This window comes from Rhinolophus sinicus, chromosome 8 (assembly GCF_057876585.1).
Source record: "Rhinolophus sinicus isolate RSI-liver-muscle chromosome 8, RSI-T2T, whole genome shotgun sequence".
Taxonomy (NCBI): Eukaryota; Metazoa; Chordata; class Mammalia; order Chiroptera; family Rhinolophidae; genus Rhinolophus; species Rhinolophus sinicus.
The window spans coordinates 942,273-961,695 of record NC_142508.1 but is presented as its reverse complement, the minus strand read 5'-3'; the positions used below and the strand labels follow the sequence as shown (position 1 = coordinate 961,695).

General features: G+C 58.7%; 1 protein-coding gene across 1 annotated transcript; it reads right to left on the bottom strand.

Annotated features, from left to right (window-relative positions):
- Nucleotides 1-6,003: 6,003 nt before the first annotated feature.
- Nucleotides 6,004-12,169, bottom strand: MNX1 (motor neuron and pancreas homeobox 1). The gene is made up of 3 exons (XM_019742486.3): nucleotides 10,390-12,169; nucleotides 7,435-7,595; nucleotides 6,004-6,904 (listed from the first exon to the last, which is right to left on the bottom strand). Exons 1-3 carry the CDS (start codon nucleotides 11,027-11,029, stop codon nucleotides 6,554-6,556), a joined length of 1,152 nt encoding a protein of 383 aa, XP_019598045.3. The 5' UTR covers nucleotides 11,030-12,169; the 3' UTR covers nucleotides 6,004-6,553.
- Nucleotides 12,170-19,423: the final 7,254 nt, after the last annotated feature.

Sequence of the window (19,423 nt, the reverse complement as noted above, 5' to 3'; positions counted from 1 at the left end):
CTGGGTTATTTACCCCACCATAAGAGTTAGGAACATTTGAATAATGTGACTCCTGGACAATTTGAACTCAGAATAAATATCCCCCACAATTTTTGAAGGTCCCTAATTCCTGTCATCCAACCCCTACGAGGCAGGCTGCCTGTCCCACAGCCCAGCTGCTCATATTCCCATCACACCCTGCAACACCGTCCTGATATTCCCATCACACCCTGCAACACCGTCCTGATGTTCCCATCACACCCTGCAACACCGTCCTGATGTTCCCATCACACCCTGCAACACCGTCCTGATGTTCCCATCACACCCTGCAACACCGTCCTGATGTTCCCATCACACCCTGCAACACCGTCCTGATGTTCCCATCACACCCTGCAACACCGTCCTGCGTCAGGTGACAGCTGCCCTCAGTCGTACTTCACAGTGATCTACAGGCAACCTTATGTGCTTGTGCGCTTTTTACACTCATCCTCCTGCTCAGTGTTTGCTACTGTCTTTCTCTTCCTGCTACAATGTAACCAGAGGGTGGAGACTTGTCTCTTATTCACAATGTATCTTAGTGCTTAGAGACCTCTACTATGTAGCCTGTATTCTAAAAGGATGGGTTCAGTGAACGCATGGGTGATCTTCTGTATTGGCTGTTACTGTCTATTTTGTGGGTGAAAAGGCTGCAAGGTCACACAGGTACCTAGTTCCAGGACATGTGGGAATCGGACAGCACCCCTCTGAAACAAATTCATAACCAGGATAAATCCACCACGGTGGTGAAAGTTAAGAAGTATGTGTTGCAGACCCAAGGAAAAAGACAATTCGCATTTCCTTTACAGATCTAGCTATTAGAAAACAACCTGTAAGTTTCCTGTCACAGGTCTGTCCCGAAGACCTTGGGTGTGGGCCCGTGCTGAGGACAGCGCCCGGAGATGCACTTCGCAGGAGGCCGCTAAGCCTCTCGGTTCCCTGCGGAGCCGTCTGCCATTCTCAACCCGCCCCCCCAATGACCCTTATTCCTCTTTGTTTTTCCTTTCCCTTTAAGGCGTTATTTCAGCAGAGGACGTTCTATGCCTGGAAGAAAGGATATTGATCGTAAGGCGAACTGGAATATTTTAAAAAGACAAAAACGAAAGTCACAGGTATTCTAGCAGAAACGGGGTGACTTTGAACAGCAAGCACAGGCATTCCTCCTTCGTGGACGCCCCGCACTCCCACCGTTTTCGGTCCGGAACCCCGATGTCCTGGAGGATCGCTTCAGGCGCCCCTTTCCAAGCCCTGGGTGGCGAGGTCCCAGATGTCGAGGTGGGGACGCGCCTGAGCAGCAGGAAGCTGACAGGTCGCCGCATCCTGGGACCGCCGAGGGGCCCCAGCCCAGCGCCCCCTCGCCGGCCCTCCCCGCCGCCGCGCCCCAGGCCTGACCCCGCGCTCGCCCCCGCCCGCGCCAGATAAGGCGGCGGCCTTTGTTCCTCCCCCCAGCTGGGTAAACCGCGCCCGCCGCCCCTCGCAGGCAGCCCGCGGTGGGGGCACCTTTGTCCTGCCGAGTGCCGGCGGACAATGGCCAGAGGAGCCGCACAGAGTCCGACACCTTGTTTGTGTACACTTGGGGGGGGCGGGGTGGTGGGCGGCCAGGTGCGCAGGCCCCGGAATGCAGGGTCGGCGCGGGGCCGCCGGGTGGGGGAGCGCTCCCCGCCTTCTCGGTAGAGTCCCCCAGCCTCGAGGGGTGCGGGGACGGGCGGGATCTGGGGCTTGCGCCCCGCGAGGTTGAAGACCCCCCCGCCGTCCGCCCGGCCCAGGACCCCAGCCCCCTGAAAGCCCAGGCCCAGGGGCCCCCAACCCCAGCCCCCAGCCCCGCTAGCTGGAGGCTCGAAAGGGCGATGCGGGACGTGTTCGGAGTGGAGGGGCTGGGGGCTGTTTCTTGTTGGCGTCCAGTTTGGGACACACCTGGCACGTTGTAAAGTGATTTACGAAGTGAAAGTGTTAAACGAGGCCACCAGCTGGAGGCCCGACCGGCTTTATGGGTTTTATTAGGTGCCCTATTATGGAAAATAAACTTTAATCCGACCATAAAAACCAAATCTGAAAACCATATTTGCCCTTGTGGTCTGGAACACGGCAGCATTCCTGGAGGAGGTCACGCCTCCGAAGGGATTAGTTTTATTGAGGGAGACACAGAGCGCGCAGGACTTTGATACGGGGTGGGGGGCCACGTCCCGCGGGAGCGCCCCCCACGACGCCCACACCCTCTGTTGCCGACTCCCTGCGGCCCAAGGGTCCCCCTCCCAGTGGCTTGTGCTTCCCCGAGAGGCCCTCCCAGCGGTGCCCCCTCCGCCACCCCCCACCGCACCACGCGTGGGGGCCACTCCCACCCCAGGAGCGCAGTCCCCGGCTGGCCACCCCGCCGACTCGGAACTTTCCTCCACCCCTGGCTGCGGTGGAGTTGGTAGCAGGGGAGGCCACGGAGGGCAGTTAACCCAGAAACCTGTGAGCTGCTCAAGGGAACCAATACCGCGCGAGAGCTGCAGCCTGGCAGCCGCCAAACGCCGGCTGCTGGGGCCTGGGGGCCAGGTGCTCCCTCGTTGCCTTCTCTGCGCCCTCTGTTTTCCACAGCAAGTCTGACCCGCCTTTAGGAGGGAAGGAGGAAGGTCTCGTTTAACTCCCTTAACCACTTTCCAGTGTCGAGCACAGTAGCGCTGCCCGCCTGCGTGGGCCACAGATCCCTGGAAGTGTTTCATGTTGCAAAAACAAAGCTCCTACCCATTGAACACCTCCCCTTCTCCCCTTCCTCCCAGCCCCTGGGTGGCAACCTTTCTATCATCAGTTTCTAAGAGTCTGACAATTTTAGATTCCAGATCTGAGCAGAATTCTGCAGTATTTTTGTGACTGGCTTGTTTCACTTATCACAATGACCTCAAGGTTCGTCCCAGTTGTGGTGTGGAGCAGGATTCCTTTTTCAAGGCTGAGTAGTATTCCATTGTAGGTACAGTGCCCATTCATCTTGATCCAGTCATCTGCTGACAGACACTCGGGTGCAAATAACTCTTCCCAGTCCTGTTTTTAATAATTTTGGGTATACACCCAGATGTAAGATTGCTGGGTCATATGGTGGTTCTAGGTTTTATAGGACCCTCCACAGTTTTCCAGTGGCTGCACCACTTTGCATTCCTGCTAACAGTGCATAAAGGTCTGGGTTTCTCCAAGTCCTCCCCACCTCTTGCTGTTTTCTGTTTTGCTTTTGTCTTTGTAACAGCCATCCTAGCAGGTACAGGTGGGTTTCTTTGCATTTCCCTAATGATTCAGTGCCGCCCAGCACCTTTCCTGTGCTGTGGATCACTTGAGGGCCTTCTTCAGAGAAATGTCCATTCAAGTCCTTTGCCTATTTTTAAATTGGATTTTTGTGGTTGGTGTTGAGTTGTAGGTGTTCTTTATACATTTTGGCTGTTAGTCCTGTATCAGACATGTGGTTGGCAAGTTTCTTCTCCCATCCTAGGTTACCTATTCGTTCTGTTGATGATTTCCTTTGCTGCACAGAAGTGTTTACATTCAGTGTGATCCCATTCGTCTATTCTTGCTTGTGTTGTCTGTGCTTTTGGTGTCATAAAAAGTCCTTTAGGCTGATTTTGCCAAGTGACTTCCGTCTGGGGACAGGGTAGGTGAAGGTCCACCGCTGGCAAGAACAGGCCCATTCGTTTTCATTTGAGTCATTTCTGCTCTTCTCAGGCTCCTGGGGACCCTGACCCCTGGGCCAGAGTTCCATGTGGACAGGAAACCCATGGGCTGTCGCCTGGAGGGCTCGTGTAGATTGGTTTCTTTGTCACAAAATGGGCTTTCTTCCCATTCTCTTGCTCCTGCTGGAGACACTAGCAAACGGTTGTGCGCTCCTTTCAGGGAACCAAGGAGGACCTCCCTTTACAGTGAAGAGAAGGAGCCCAGCGGGGCCCGGATGGGGTTCCCAGAGGATGGGGTCCCCCTTGGGTGGGGTGCGCTCGCAGGGGTCGCACAGTCCAGCAGGAGAGACCCAGCCTGGCACCAGGGCTCCAGGCCAGAAGACCGCAGCAGTGGCAGGGAGGGCTGGGCTTGTGTGAAAACAATGCCTCATCTCCCTCTGGGCTCGGCCTCGCAAACCTGTCTTGCATCTTGGGAACCAGGTCCTCAGGACGGCAAAGCCTCTCCCTGCACAGGGTCGGTGGGAGGCCAGAGTGGAGGGCGCACCCCCAAGGCAGACGAAGCCGGGCCTGAAGGCACTCATCGCTTGGAATGAATTGTTCGCTGTGCCCGGAGTGGGTGAGGACGAGCCAGTGATTATATTTAAATTTGCTATAATTGATTTGGGGAAGAGCTACTGTGACAAGAACGAATTGATCATTAAATTTATTAGTGAGATAAATTCCGCTGCGATTAAGCAGCTGGCTGGAGCCGCTGGGGCCGCGTGCTGTCCGGCCTTTCTGGCCGCCAAGTCCCCACGCCAAGCCCCGGCTGGCTCCGCTGGAGGCCGGGGCGTGGGTCATAATAATTATACCTTCTCTAGGGCCCCTGTTCCCCGTGGTGCAGAGGGAGCGGGCTGTTCCCCTGCCGGTGGAGGGAGAGAACCTGCTGGGGCCTGAGGCTGACTCCCAGGCCGGATGTCCCCCCACCTCATGCATCCCTGGATGCCTGGAGTTGAGGTGGGGGCGCCAACACGGCCGGCTGAATAGGGGGTCAGGGAATAAACCCCAGATGTGGAGCCAGCCGGGGAAGAGATTGCTTCAGGCTGAACTCACCAATGTGTTAGAAATTAAAATGAGATGTACGCTGATTGCACGTTGCTTTTAACCCCAAACCGCACACACGTCTTTCTCCTCTCCCACCCCACCCCGCTAGTTTTCCCACCCCCTTACTCAGGGCCTTCTGGCTGTCCCACCAGTTGCAAACCCAGTCCCCTGTTCCCTCAAAGCACCTTTGGACCCCGAGGCGGCCAGGCCCGCCCAACAGCTGCTCCTGCCCGGCTCCTGCCACCGCGCCCCAAGCCGTGGCTGAGGTTGGATTTTATGGAAGGAGCTGGGGTGATAACGAGCTGCCAGAGAGGATATTAATCTCACCCCGGCCCTGAGGTGGAGTGGCGCCCGCTCCCCTGCACCGTAATCACCCGAGTGAAACGCCAGGCCCTTCTGAACTCATTTATCAGCTGGGGGGGGGGGACCCTCACCCTGCGCCCAGGTGACGGGGGAGAGTGGAAAACGGAAGGAGGAACGCAAGAGGGAGGGAGAAAGAAGCAGTGTCCCGGGATCACCTATTTCCTCCAGGCCCAGAGAGGCCCCGACTCAGCGCTGGGGGAAGGGGAGGCGGCAGAGAGCGCGGGAGGCCGGCATGTGTGCAGCACATGGAGCGCCGGCTGGGCCGCGGGTGATTGATGGCGCACGATGCCGAGCTTTATTAACCCAGAGCCACTGCAGCCCGAGCGTGAAGCGTTCCTGTCGCCCGCTGCTGTCCTCGTGGACTTTCGTACAGATCCCGGGAAACCGGTCCTGGCCGGTGACAGGGAAGTTCCGCGCTGTGGAGGGAGAGGAGAAAGGCCGGGCCGAGGACGGAGAAGCGCCGTGCTCTCCGGGACCATCGGGGAAACGTTGGAAAGTGGCGCCTGGGACACACGGACCCCAAATGCCAGTCAAGTCTAACCGGCTGAAGCTGACTTTCTGAAACATTCCAACAGTGGGTTTCCACTTCTGGAGCGCCAGTGAAGCAGCAAGGCCCTCAAGGAAACAGGAAAATAAACACCCGAGCCCAGAGCCGCTCTCCTGGGGTTCAGCGTCCCGGACAGATGTGAGCCAGGCACCCGGATGCGCGCGCACACCTGGCCTCGTACTTTAACCAACACTTCACACCTGTGACTCAGCTCAGGCGCCAGAGGAGGAGGTGGTCCTGACACCCATTTGCGATTCTGATTTTCACCTGCTGTCAACTGTGAACACCCCACCCAACATTTCAACAACAAAACAGTAAAGCTGCTTTCATAACTCCCCCAAGAGATTTGCACTCTCATCCAGTAAAAAACCAATTTATTTTACGTTCCATCCTGGGCGATGGGAGAAGCTAAATAATAATTTAGCATGCATAAGTAGACGTTTCTTTTTATATATAAATACAATGTACAAAAATAAAGACAGTACAGCTTTGAGATTTCTAGCAGTTTGAAAGCTCATGACATAAAGTCCCCCCCTCCAAGATACATAAACACAAAACATTTTTTTCTTTTTTCAGTACTCAGGAGAATGGCGTTTCCAGAGAAGGTTTCAAGTTCCCAGGTCGTTTAACACTGTAGGTTTCCGCCTTCTCCCTTCGGGAAGGGGCGCTGGGAGGCTTCCCCTGGGGGTGGGGGCGGGCGGTTCTCACGAATACCGCCCCCCAACACTAATTGAAATTAAATCGAGTAGATCAAGAGTTCAAGTTTGAACGCTGGGCCTCCCTCTTCTGTCCTTTGAAGAGCGGACAGGTCTGTGGCCCAGACGGGCAGCTCCCAGGACGGGCGGGGTGGCACCGGGGGTGAGAGTTGGCTGCCGAGGGGCACCGGCCCTATCGCCTGCCAAGGACCCTACTGAGGCGGGGGCTGGTGCCCTGGCCGTGGGGGCGGGGAGTCGGCCCCAGAGGAGCAGTCGGAGGACGCGGCGTGCGTGCTGGCGCCGTTGCTGTAGGGGAAATGGTCCTCGTCGTCGTCCTCGTCGTCCTCGGGGTCACTGTCCCTCAAGTCCCGGCGGCGGCGTCCGCCGCCCTTGTCGCCCGGCGCCGGCGGCCCCAGCGGCTCCTCGTCGCCCCTCTCCTCCGCGCTGGCGCCCCGGCCTGCGCCCCCGCCACCTCTCTGCTTCTCTGCCTCCTGCGCCGCCTGCTCCTTGGCCTTTTTGCTGCGTTTCCACTTCATCCGCCGGTTCTGGAACCAGATCTTCACCTGCGGGCACAGGCGGCATGAGACACGGTCACCTCCACCACCTCTGTCCCTCCGAGTCCCCTGGCACCTGCACCGCCCCGGAGGGGATTCAGATTGAAAGACTCGGAACCTCCAGGGGGTGCAGCAAACCCCAGAGCTGGGCAGGGACGCCAAGAAAGCTCAGACTAGGACCCCCAGCCCCTGGACGTTTTGTACCCGCGCCCGCGGTCTGCGGAGCGGCTCGGGTACGGGCACAAGGCTGGGAATCTTAAGATGTTCCGTCCACTCCTTCTGGAACAAAATTTCTCGAATGTGGCCTGGGGACCACCTGCTGCAGGGTAAGGGAAGGGTGATTAAAATGCAGATTCCTGGGCCTCACACCCATCTACTGAATCAGACCAGTAGGCGGGTCACTGGCACTCCACCCGATCTTAATCCGCACCCTAAAGGTGGACAGGGTGCAGCCCCAGGTACTGAGGCCTGCGGCCGGTCAAGAGTGGAGAGGTGGCAGTGTCCCCTGGAGGCCAGGACGGTTTGGGGGGGCGGCTCACCTGGGTCTCAGTGAGCATCAGCGACGTGGCCACCTCGAAGCGCTTGGGCCGGGACAGGTACTTGTTGAGCTTGAACTGGTGCTCCAGTTCCAGCAGCTGCTGGCTGGTGAAGGCGGTGCGCGGCCGGCGGCACTTCCCCAGGAGGTTGGACTGCGCCTGGGCTGCGGCGCACAGGATGTGAGGCTGCAGCCGGGCTCAGCCCTCCGCCCGCTCCCACCCGGCCCGCCAGCACCCGCCCACTGGCCCTGCAGAGTCCCCGTTCTTCTCTCCATGTCACTGGCCCCTCCCCAGAGGACGCGGCAGCTGGAGGAGGGAGGCCCGGGAGCCCAGGACCTGGAGGCCAGATGGAACCTGATGCTTTGGTTTTAATGGGACCAAGTCTTTCCGTCTCAGACAGGGTCTGGGTGTCCTGACTAAAGAGGGTATCGGCCAGGCACGCCCTTTCCACCTGTGTGGGCGCTGGGAGAAAAGAGGGTGACAAAGGCCAGAAGCGGGGCCCCAAGGGCAAGCCACCTCTCGCTTCCCACCAAGCTTCCCCAACTCAGGCCCAGATCTAGACAGCTTCCGAATCACGGCTTCTTCCCACTCAGCTAGGAGCTGGCAGGATTTGCACACTGCCTCCAAGTGTACAAAGGAGGTGAAAAAGAAAAAAGAGAAGAAAGGGAGGGAAGGGAAGGGAACCGGATCCTGGGCCTAAATGTGTATTCACCAGAGACCCTCCCATTTTAAAATGTTTTCTTGACAAGCAGGCCCCAGGGTACAGAGGGGCCAAGCCTGGGTAGACTGGACAATTCTCGTTATGCTAATGAAGGCCTAGGCAGAAGGGAGCTCCACTTTCTAGGCATTCAAGGAGGTCTCTCACTTTATTTACATAATTTCACACAGTTACAGAGAATTTTATGACCTCAAAAGGAGACTTCCCTTGATTTCCCAGGAGCATGACAAGGGTTCCACAATACAAGAAAGGAAAGGGAAGAAAAGAAGCCAGCCCAGGGCTGGACAAGCCCAGGCTCCCCCGAGATGGGCAATTTGCTTTATGGGAAGGCCCACGCCTCCCGCTTTAGTTAAACAAGGCCCTGAATTCCCAACTTGACAATACATTAGAACTTTAATTAAAACACTGGCTCCGAAGGGACCATTTGCGAAATGCCATCTAACAGCAGAGATGACCAATTAAAGGAACCGAACAGGTTTTCGGAGACCAGAGGGGGCCTGAAAACACATTCCACACCCTCCCCTGCCCCTTGCTGCTCTTTAGGGCTCAGTGTCCACATTCCTTTCTGGACTTCAGGCTGGCTGGGTTTTAAATCGGCTACCTCTCAGTCAAAATTAGAAATCAGAGATGGGCGAAGTGTGTTGGCAAAGGGATGTGGCTTTAATCAACATCCTGAGTGACCTTGGGCACCACCCAGGCCCAAGAAAGGACCAGGGTGGCCAGGGAACCCAGCACCCAGGGTAGGCCAGTGTAGAAACCACCACTGCCCCTCACAGTGGGAAACTAAGCACCCCAGGCTCTGGGAAGCAAGTCAACGTGAAAAATCCAGAGGCTGGCTCTCCATCAAAAGGGGTGTGCTGGAGTCGGTGCCAGGCCCGGAAGAGTGCCCTGGCTTTCGCTGACCCGGCATCAGCAAGCAGGTTCAGCTGCCGTCTGAAGCAGCAGCCCCCCAACTGAGAGGTGAGAGCAAGCTTTCCCTTTTCTCTGGGGGGACTCAGGAGGGGGCGACTCTCCAAAGGGAAGGGATGGGTAGCCCTTAGGGCTTCAGGGAGCTGAGCTGGGGAATGGCTGGGGTGGCCTCGGGCAAACATTGCCCAAGCTGAGATTTTCTCACTGGTCTGCGACTTCGCCAGCCCTCCGGGGTCCTAGCTTTTCTCTGTTTAGTCACAACCGCGGCTTCTAGCAGAGGAATCTGAATTCTGGCAAGTGTTTATTTCTGTTTTCTTTTTGGCTCACATGCCCCCACCCCTTGCCTGCATCTCCTCAGTCTAAACAAATCTACTCAGACGGAAACAATGGGGTCCCTTTGTTTGGGTGTTGGGCGCTGGAAGCATAAAGCCTTATGCATCTTCCTCCAAGCGGAGCCCTGTGCGCCTACCCCAGGAAAGCCCCAGCAGGCACTGGCCTCAGCAAGGTGTCCCGCCTGATGGCGAGCCCACCACCCAGTCGCTCGGCTGTCGGGTTGGAGCTGGCTGGCGCTCCCTTGCTCCTTCTGGGGAAGGGTTTCTACGTTGTCGGGCGCCTACAGCTCGGGACGCGGACTTGCTGAGAGTCCCTGCGATGGGGTTCTAGAGGGAGGGTGCATCGCCCCGCCCGCCCGCAGGATCCCACCACCGCTCTGTCCAAGTCAGGCAATCCGCCTTCTGGGCACCGCACCCTGGACTCAGCCCCCTTCCAGAGGCCGGCAGTGGCCGGAAGGTCCCCCGGCTCTGGGCTCAGGCCCTGGGCCTCTTGGGGCCCATGTGTCTTTCCCTGCTCCTGGATCGAGTCTCCCTGTCCTGGGAGGCGTCCAGACCCAGGATGCGGGACCCAAGTCAAGTCTCTCCCTGAGGATAAGCGCCTGGCTCTGGCGCCCGGTCCCCAGGCCCCTAACTCTGCGCGCTCTTCGGCTCTCTTCCCCCACCACTTCCTTCTCCTCGCGCTTGCCGGTTAATCATTAGATTTTAGTCTCACACCTCCAGCTGCCCCTTCCCGTTAAAAGAGAAACAGAAGGCAAGGCTCGCGCGTGGCCATTTTAAGAATCCGCCGCCAGCCCCACGCCGCGCAGCCCACACAAGTCGTCGCAGGCCCGGGGCCGAGCTGAGTCGGCCTCGCCGCGCTTCCACGGCTCCCTGGGAGCGAGGAGCAAGGGAAGGAAGTGCTGGTGGAGGCGGGTGCGCGAGGCAACCGTGTGGCAGGACTGCCCCTGCCCCATTTTCTCCCCCGTCCCCAGGCCCGCGCGCGGGCTGCGCGATACTCACAGTTAAAGTCGGGCATCTTGGGCAGGATCATGCCCGCGGTGGACGCACGCAGCCACTGGTCCAGCTGGAAGGTGCCGGCGCCCAGCTTGATGGGGTCGGCGGGATGCGCCGGGGGCGCGCCCTGCACCTGCGAGTACGAGTAGGAGAGCGCCGGGTGCTGGCCGGCCAGCGCGGCCGCCGCCGCCGCGGCCGAGTAGCCGTACACCGGGTGCCCGTAGAGCGCCGCTTGCGCCGGGAGGCCCGCGCCGCCCTGTGTGCCCCCCGGGTGCAGCCCCAGCGCCAAGCCCCCCGCGGCGGCAGCGGCGGCAGCGGCGGCTGAGTGCGCGTGGTGGTGCGACCCCCCGGGCCCACCGCCGGCGCCCAGGAAGCCCGGCTTGGGCAGCAGCGCGCAGTGCGCGGCCAGCAGGCGTGGCGGTGACGGGCTCTCGGCGCGCAAGCGGTCGGCGGGCGCTGCGGGCGGCTCCGAGGACGCGGGGCTGCAGCTGCCGCTCGCCCCGCCGCTCGCCCCGCCGCCGCCGGGGCCAGAAGCAGCGGTCGCGAGCGACGTGACCAGGGCCAGCGGCGCGGTCTGCGCCGAGGCCGCTCGCGGGGGGTCCACGGCCAGCAGCGCGTCGATGCGGAAATTTTTGGATTTTTCCATCGGCTCGTGAGGGGCTGGCGATCAGCGCCGGGTGTGGGTGACGCGGCCGTGTGCGGGCTCGCGGAGACTGTGCGTGGCGTGGCAAGCCCCAGGGCTCTGTATTGTTACGGTGATTATTTGCCAAGAATCAAAGTCGCCGCCGGAAACTCAGCCGAGAGTGACCACGGTCCGGAGTCGCCTGCGTGCGGGCCCCGCCCCGGCCGCGCTCACACGCGTTCGCACACACTCCCACGCGAGTGCCTGGGCGCCGGGGCCGGGAGCCCGGCTCTCTGCGCTGCAGCCCTCAGGCGACCGCGCCGAGGCCGCTGGCGCGGTGGTGGGGACCCGCGCCCCTCCGCGCACTTGAAGCGCAGCGCGGCCGCCGATTGGCGCGCGCGGCGGGGGCGCGGTGCCCCGCCATTGGCCGAGGGGCGCACCTGTCACCGTCCCCGCGGCCCGCCGCCCCGCCCCTGCGCCGCGGGGTCCTAAACAGCCCGGGATGCTGGGCCGCGATGTTAGGGCGGGAACAGCGACAGGGTTGGAAGACTCGGAGGGGCTGCCTACGGTCCCTGCCCGCCCTCCTTGGGGTGTTGAGCAGGGTGGCAGGCGCTGGCAACCCCGAGTCTCCGTGTGGCCCCCGCGGCTGCCCGAGTCCAGCCTCCGAGACACGCTGTCCCGCTCTGGGATCGCGTCACCTAGAACCAGCAGCGCGCGTCCTCTCCCAGCTCCTCGTCAGCACTTGAGTTTGTCCGCTTCTGCGTCGGGAGCCCAGGCAGCTCCAGATCTAGTAGCCGCTCTGCTCAGTGATGGCAGCGAAGACCGTTCTCATCCCCACGCCGCACAGGAGCGGTTTGTGTCCCTGTCGCCAACCCTCTGCAGGTGGAGCCTTCTCACCTCCGCTGGGAAGTCCCATGCGTTTCAGGTGTTGTGTGTGGGCGCACATACGTGTGTGTGCGTGAGTCTGCCTTCCACAAATCTTGCCGTGATCCCCCGCCCCTGTAAGGCGGAGAGGGCCGCGTCTGCGTGCCCGCGACCTGCAGGGCCCGGGGCGGCTTGGAGACCGAGTCCACCAGTTGTTGAACGGGTCGTCGGTGACAGAGCACTTCCTCTCTGCCAGGGGATCTCCGTGGGCTTGCAGGAAGCGGTACCCAACTCGGGGACGGTAGTTACTGGGGGGGGGGGGCGGCTATGCGGGAGCCCGGCGCTCTGACCCTGGCTACCCCCAGGCCCCAGGAAGGCAGTGCAGTCCTCTCCTTCTTCCTGCAGCGTCCTGGAAAATCAGACGCGAAGGCTGGGCCAGGCAGTAGAGCGGGAATCCAGACCCTCCCCCGTACAACACTTCAAATATTTACAGTAAAAGCACTTCCAAGAGCTTTTTCAAGCCGAATCAACACGCAGGTGGCCCCCAACACCAGGCTTTGTCAGTAGCTCTTTTAGACCTAATCACCTTCCCCGGACAGGTGTGGGGGTGCGGGAAGGAATTTCAGGTTCTCGTGCAGGTGAGAGGTGACTAAAGCACAGGACGGGCACGCTGGGAGGGGCCGCGCAAGAAGACAAAATCAGGGCCAGGAGGACTTTAAAATTAGGTCAGGTTGCTGCAAGAGGGATTTTTAAAAAGATAAACACTGTATTGGGACTGTGTCATTTTTCTTCAAAAGGCTTTTTACCTGCTTGAGAGTTGATAGCAGTGATTCTGTCGGCAAGTGTTTCTTTTTCATTATAACAGGGTAGTTGGACACACAGTTAGGAGGCTAGCACGGGCACGTGACAGCAATCTGGAGTAAATGTTCTATAGCTTTGTAAAAACCAACATTAACTTGTCAATAGAAATGGTAGCATTGACACGGTGTTTGTCTTGTCTTTCAATATCTCTTTGAGGAGCTAAAAATGCATTCAGTCCTGCCTCTGTGTGGAGAGGAGAACACTTACATTTCTTGAACACCTGCTGTGTGCCGTGAGCTTTCTAGAATTATCTTCCGTAATCTTCACTATGACACCAGAAGATGCATTTTACAGAGTACAGGTTCAAAGAGGTTGAGACTGTCCCCCACCCCCCACACACACCAGCAAACCGTTCAGACTCAGAATTCAGATGGGTCCCTGTCACACGGCAGGGCCGCACAGTTCCCACCTGCTGCCCTCTATCTCCCAGTGTCCTCAGTCCTGCTTTATCTGTTCCCTTTGGGGAAGGAGAATTTGTAAAGAGCCCTGAGGTTCTGAGCCACCTGTTCTGGGAAGAGACCCTTGGCTGTCTCTCTGCCTCCGCAGGAAAGAGAGAGCAATCATGGCCCCCACCCCTGACAGGGGTGCACTCTGAGGCCGCTGTGCCTTTCCCGGTCTCATCACCTCCCTCCTCCTCCATCTGTGGGACTGGTCAGCTGGTCCTGAGGGTACCCTTCAGGAGGCTTGGGACAGGGCAGGGAGTGGCTGCAAATTAAATTCCCTGAGACTGATCTCGGAGAGCCTACTGCCCTCTCTCCTACCTAAAACAACACTGCCATGGCTACAAGTATTTTAGTTGGTGATGGGCCATGAAGTTGACACTCAGCAAATCACCCCATCTTCCTCAACAAAACCATTCTCTTTTTTATAACTCCCAGAGGAATTCATTTCAGCCTTTTTTGTTCCACAGTGACCATGCCCCGAAATCCCTCCAAATCTCTCCTCTCCCCTGTCCCCTCTGCGTCGGGCAGAGCACAGACCGGAAGACACCCCCCACACACACACCACCTGTGGGGCCCAGGGAGGAGCCACTAAGAGGACTAAGCCGCCCAGGGCCCTGGTCCTGGCCACCCCTCTAACTGCAGTGTGACTGACCATGCCGAAGGACCCATATTTGTGGATTTCTGTTTCTTTGGAAAAGTCACTGTTAGACCAAATGGACTCTGGTTCTCAAGGGCTTTAAAATGCTCATGTATGCTGTTTACGTTTAGAATAAGTTAATACACGTTGGAGGTTCTCTGTGAAGTTGTATGGAGAGAGAGGCAGCGGTCTGGGAAGTTGGGGCCTTTGTGTGGTTTATGACGTGTGAAGCTGTGCGCTGGGGCCCTTCCTGTTTCCCGCATCTGTATTGATCCAGCCCGGCTGGCTTTGAAGGTTTGGGGCAGACAGGAGCAGGGCTTGGGTCTTGGCAAGGGGCGCAGTGGGGGATCAAACGTCGGGTCCAGCGGTGCTGCTACCCCATGTCTCCTGTGACCCCCTCTCCCACGGCCCTGGGGACAAGGCAGTGAAGCCCTGGTGTGCCTTTGGTCAGGCTGGCTCCCATCCCGGCCCTTCCCCGACACCGGGCACCCCTTTCTCTTGCACACGGTTTTCCTTTAATGTACTGAATACAGCCTGTGGCCGCCCTTTCTCCCACTACTTAGGAGGAGAATTGGTGATTTATACAGTCACAGAAGGACACGCTGTTGTCATCCGTGCCTGTTCAAGTCTGGATGGAAATACATGTCTATAGAGCCGGTCGTGTACAATCTGTACGTCCTTGTTGGAGGGTGGGGGGCAGGGCCATCCCTCGCCATTTGTAACTGCTTCCTTCCCCGTGAAGCGGGTGGGCATACAGAGCAGTGGACATGCAGATGAGCCTGGAAGGACTGGTGGCTGGACCTCTGGGTGGACGATCCATTTGACACGTCCCACCTTAGCCTGAGCTGAAGCCCAGGACCCCAGCTTATGACTCCATCCTGCGGAATCCGTGCCCTGGGGGGTGAGGCGTGGGACAACTGAGTTAAACTTCAGTTTAACCTTGCGGGGTTTCCTTCAGGAAACGGAGGCTCGGCGGTGCTACGTAACCTGCCTGGGGTCAGGGCATAAGCTCTGGCGGCTGCGATGGGACTTGAACCCAGGGGGTCGGGTTACCAGCAAAGATGCTGAGTGAGGGCACCGCGGGGCTGTGGGTTGGGGAATAGCTGGGTCCGCGCCCAGAGCAGCCCCAGGGACCTGCGCAGGGGCTGGGGGCGCATGGGCACGGGGATGGGCTGGGGTCACCGGAAGGCGAGCGCCGGGATGGGAGGAGAGGGGCGGATTTGCGCAGGTGCCCCCGCCCCCAGGGCCGGAGGGCCGAAGGTATCACGTTGTTAGCGCTGCCCTTTGATCTGCTGACCTCTTCCCTGACCCGCGGCCACTGCGCCTTTAAAGGGTCTGGAGAGGGTGGGAACTCCGCAGACCCGCAGCTCCAACCCGATGGGGGGGGGGGCGTCAGGTTGCTCTTGGTGCCTTTTCTCTTGGTCTCACCCTTTACACCTGCATTCCTGTCACTACTATTCCGGTGTCCCGGCCTGTCCCGCTGCACGGGGCCCAACCCTAGCTTCAGACAACCAGCCCAAACGCCGGCTCAGTGCTGGGTGCTAGTTAAAAGGTCAGGGGGTTGCCGCAGGATTTAAATGAGTAAAAATCCAGCAACCAGTGGGCCTTCTATTTTTGGAAAATTCCTCCAGAGACAAAAATATCTGGTTCATGCCCAGACCTGGGGCAGTCTCCCTGCTTCCCTGAACACCACGAGAAGGGACAGGCCTGGCAGCCCGGCCTCAGCACTCCGCCCCTGGGGCGGAGGCAGGACCCATCGCCTGCTGGTTTCTTTTTGACCCAGGAAACCGAAAGCGTTCCTAATCTCTTCTGTTGTACACATTGGAAGCTCCTGGGTCACAAAGAGACACAAATTCTCCCCCACCCCCAAGAATTTGGGGAGCATGGGGAAGCTTATATGAGCCGCTTTACTCACGCTGGGGGGCAGCAACCCTCAAGACAGTGGAAGAACTTCCGAGAGAAGCCTATATTTTTGCTGAAGGATTTTAATTTTATTTCATTATTTTGCAGGTTCACCAGGACCATGAATGTTTTACATGGTCAGGGGCTAGGTTGATGACAGCCCTCCTTGCGAAATCGGCTTTTTCAGCACGCTGCACCCTGTACAGCCCTCTCCAAGCAAGGACCGAGTCTGACCTGCAGCTCTGGGTGAGTGTCTTGCACTGGGGACGGGTGGGAGGTCTCACTTGAAGACAGAGAACAATGCATCCTCGCTCAGAGAGAGCCCAGGTCCCCAGTGTCCCCGTGAAATGTGTGTCGTCATCGAGGACTCGCTTTCTAAGGGCTCCACGTTGTTCAGATAGCATCTGCCCCAGGCTGTGCGGGCTCGCGTCTCTGTCCTCCGGCGCCCTTCCCCCACACCCAGCAGGAGGTTGGGAGGGTCCCCAGCGCCACGAGTAACTATGCCACCTGGCAGATCAGACCCACGCAGGCTGTGACTCCCACGTGCAGGCTGGATAGGCACACGGGGAAGAAGCACAAATAACAACAGGTCTGGCTCCGACAGTTCAGTGCTTCAGTGCGTGGATGTTTTAGTGCATTCCGACTTGAAATTATGGCTGAATAGTAGCGCACTAATGTGGGACTCCAGGGTAGGTAATGGCAGGAAGTCGTCACTAATTGGTCTATTTAGCAGTTGCTGAGGTGGCAGAAGCTGTGGCTGCTGGAGAACTGGGGGAGAGAGAGAGAGAGAGAGAGAGAGAGAGAGAGAGAGAGAGAGAGAGAGAGAGAGAGAGAGAGAGAGAGACAGAGAGAGAGTCGATCTCCTCTTGATGCCCCTTTCCAGAACTGGGGGATGTCCCCAACATGGGCAAATGGTGCTGCAGTCAAGTCCACCCAGCCCCTGCCTCTTTCCACAGGTGCACCCTCAAGGCCTAGGGACACATTTGTAGGCTTGGGGTGGACTTGGGGGGTTCCCCTTTGCAAATTGTACTTGGCTGGTGTGCCCGGGTCCTTATTCCCACTGCGGTTAGTGAGAGTGGGGTCTGGGGGGCAGAAGGGAGTGAGTCAAGAGCCTCCTACCCCCTCCGAGGCCCTGAGCGCCCATTCACACACATAGTAAGGGGGGAATGAACCTGGATTTAAAATGGGGTTTTATTCGGGTGATGGGGGCCAAGCCCTGGTGCCGCCCCCCCCAGGTGCTCCAAGTGGTCGGACACCGAATTTAGTGTGTTTCAATGGCCTTTCCTGTATAGTCTCATCCCATAGTTCTGACGACTGGAAAACACCTTACGAGGGGGCAAAGCCAGGCTCTGAGAAACCAAGGCACTTTCCTCCAGGACCCACAGCAAAGGGCGAGGATCCCACTTCAAGTCCAGCAGTCACATTCATTATTCTATTATCACCTCCTCTTCTAATAAGTGTTTCCCCGTGGCCTTTGACCCTGCTGGGCTCCTACCTGTGGAACCAGACGGTGGCAGAGACGTGGGATGTGTGCATCTGAAAGGCACTGGGTCTGGGGTCCCCTCTTCCTGACACCCGCCAGCAAGGTCTTTTCTCCCCTTCCCTTCACACAGGCCCCTCTCCACTGTTTCCACCAGGGGTGGGGACCCGCTGAACCCCTCCCACTCCTCCTCCCCTTCTCAGGGACCCAGTGCTGTGGGAAAGATAATTTGGCTAATGAACTCGTTAAAGGGTCCCTGGTGACCTGCCCGGGCCTCCCCTCGGCCCATCTGGGAAATTCCACTGAAAGGCTGAAGAGGCTCCGTGCCCGCCGCCGTCTGTCGCTGCAGGAGGCGCTAACCCGGCGACGTGGGACCCCCTTGCATTTAACTAATTACCTGGCGGAACAGGTGGCCCACTCTGGGCGCCTTTCGAGCATCTGGGCCGAGGAGCTGCCACCACCAGGGGAGGACAGCAGCCCACCCCAGGGCAGGGAAGGTCACGCATGCCACCCAGGGAGCCCCGGGGGGGGGGGCGGAAAGAGGCTTTCAGGGCGGCGGGTTGACCCCGGCACCTGGGCCTCTGTGGCTCCGCCGGCTGAAGCCTGGATGGTGCTCGGTGAGCGCAGGGGAGCTGACCACACCGGGCCACCTGTGCCACCGACAGAACTCCTGGGAGAGGGTGCGGGGCAGAACCTCAAACTCGAACCCTGCAGGCTTTGAGGTTGGAGCAAATCCTTACATTGAGCTGCACGCCAGGGCCATGCGGGAGGGGAGTGGGGCTCGTGGGCAGCGGTATGCGCAGGTATGCCCGGATGTGAGCGGCTGCACTTGTGTACCTGCGTGAGCATGTGCTTGTATAGGCGCATTCTGAGTGTGTGTGTGTGTGTGTGTGTGTGTGTGTGTCTCCCAGCTGTCCCCGCCGGCCTGGGAAGCACCCTCCAGCCCTCCCCCGTGCGCCCATTTCCAGGCGGGGTGGTGGCGAAGGCGGCAGGAGGTCCCGTTGTGCAGCTCGAAGAGCAACGCAGCCCAGGCGCGGGGCCAAGCCTATTGCCAAAAACACATATTACACTGCGACATTCTGTAAATGAGATAATGATACATAAACGGGGATGATCGATGTGACATCCCCGGGATGTCTTCTCTAAATTAGCTGCTCGCATCGACTGCTAATAATGGTGAGTTTATGAAAGCAATTTCAGTGCAAAATGCGAGAGGGTCTTCTTACTCTAATCAGCCTGCCTCGGTTAATGGATGAGGGGGTCAGGCTGAGAATTATTGACACGCCCGTGCCCTTAACCTGTTTCCCAATAAAGCTGATTAGTTTTTGTCAATTCATCAGCTAACCACTCTTGCTGGAACTGCATCAAAGTCTTATTTGCTCAGGGGAAATCAACAAGTCACAGATCAGCTCCATTAAGGGGCTGCTGGGCCAGGATGGTCCAGGAGCCCAGGGACACCCCATGAACCTCACATGCCCCCCACCAGGCACCCAGAGCAGCTGACAGTGTGCCCCCCCCCAACTGCGACAGGAATAGACATACACAGTTGCTGGGTCTGAAGACTCTTCCCTCTTTCTCAGGGCTGAGGTGGGCCTCTGCGGCCCAGGCCTTGGGTCGGGGCCCCATGGTTCTGGTTTGCTCTGGATGACCTTCCAGGCCAGGCAGACATGGGCAGCGGAGTTGAGTGGGATGTCGCAGGAAGCGGGGAGCAGAGGGCTTGAGTGAGCGGCTTGGGGGTCCATAAAGGGTCAGAGGGCGGCTGCAATCCCTCCTATGCATCCCCACCAGGCGACAGAAGGGAAAAGAATGCAGGACCCCCGACTCCCCCTGGGCAGCTCGGGCCTGAGGGATGACGACAGGTGGGATTGTACCTGCACCCAGGGACGCACCTTGCTTAGCGGCCTCAGCAAGCTTGGGGGGAGGGGCACAGGGCCACAGGGGAGTGCACGTGGGTCGGGGCCCTTGCGTTGCTGCCCCTGTTTGCGCCTGCCGGGCTTCCACTCCTGCAGGCAGGACTTGGGGATCCACTGCCAGGCAGAGGTGACCTGGGCGCCCCGCCTGCAGGCAGGGGAGGAAAATGTGCACTGTCCCTTTAAGCCTCTGGCTACTGCCACCTCCCATCCCCATCCCCCCTCAATTTAATTTCATTAAAACAGAGCATGAATATTTCTATTAAACCTAAAATGAAATATGAAGCCATTTAGACTCTGCCTGCACCAATCACCCAGATT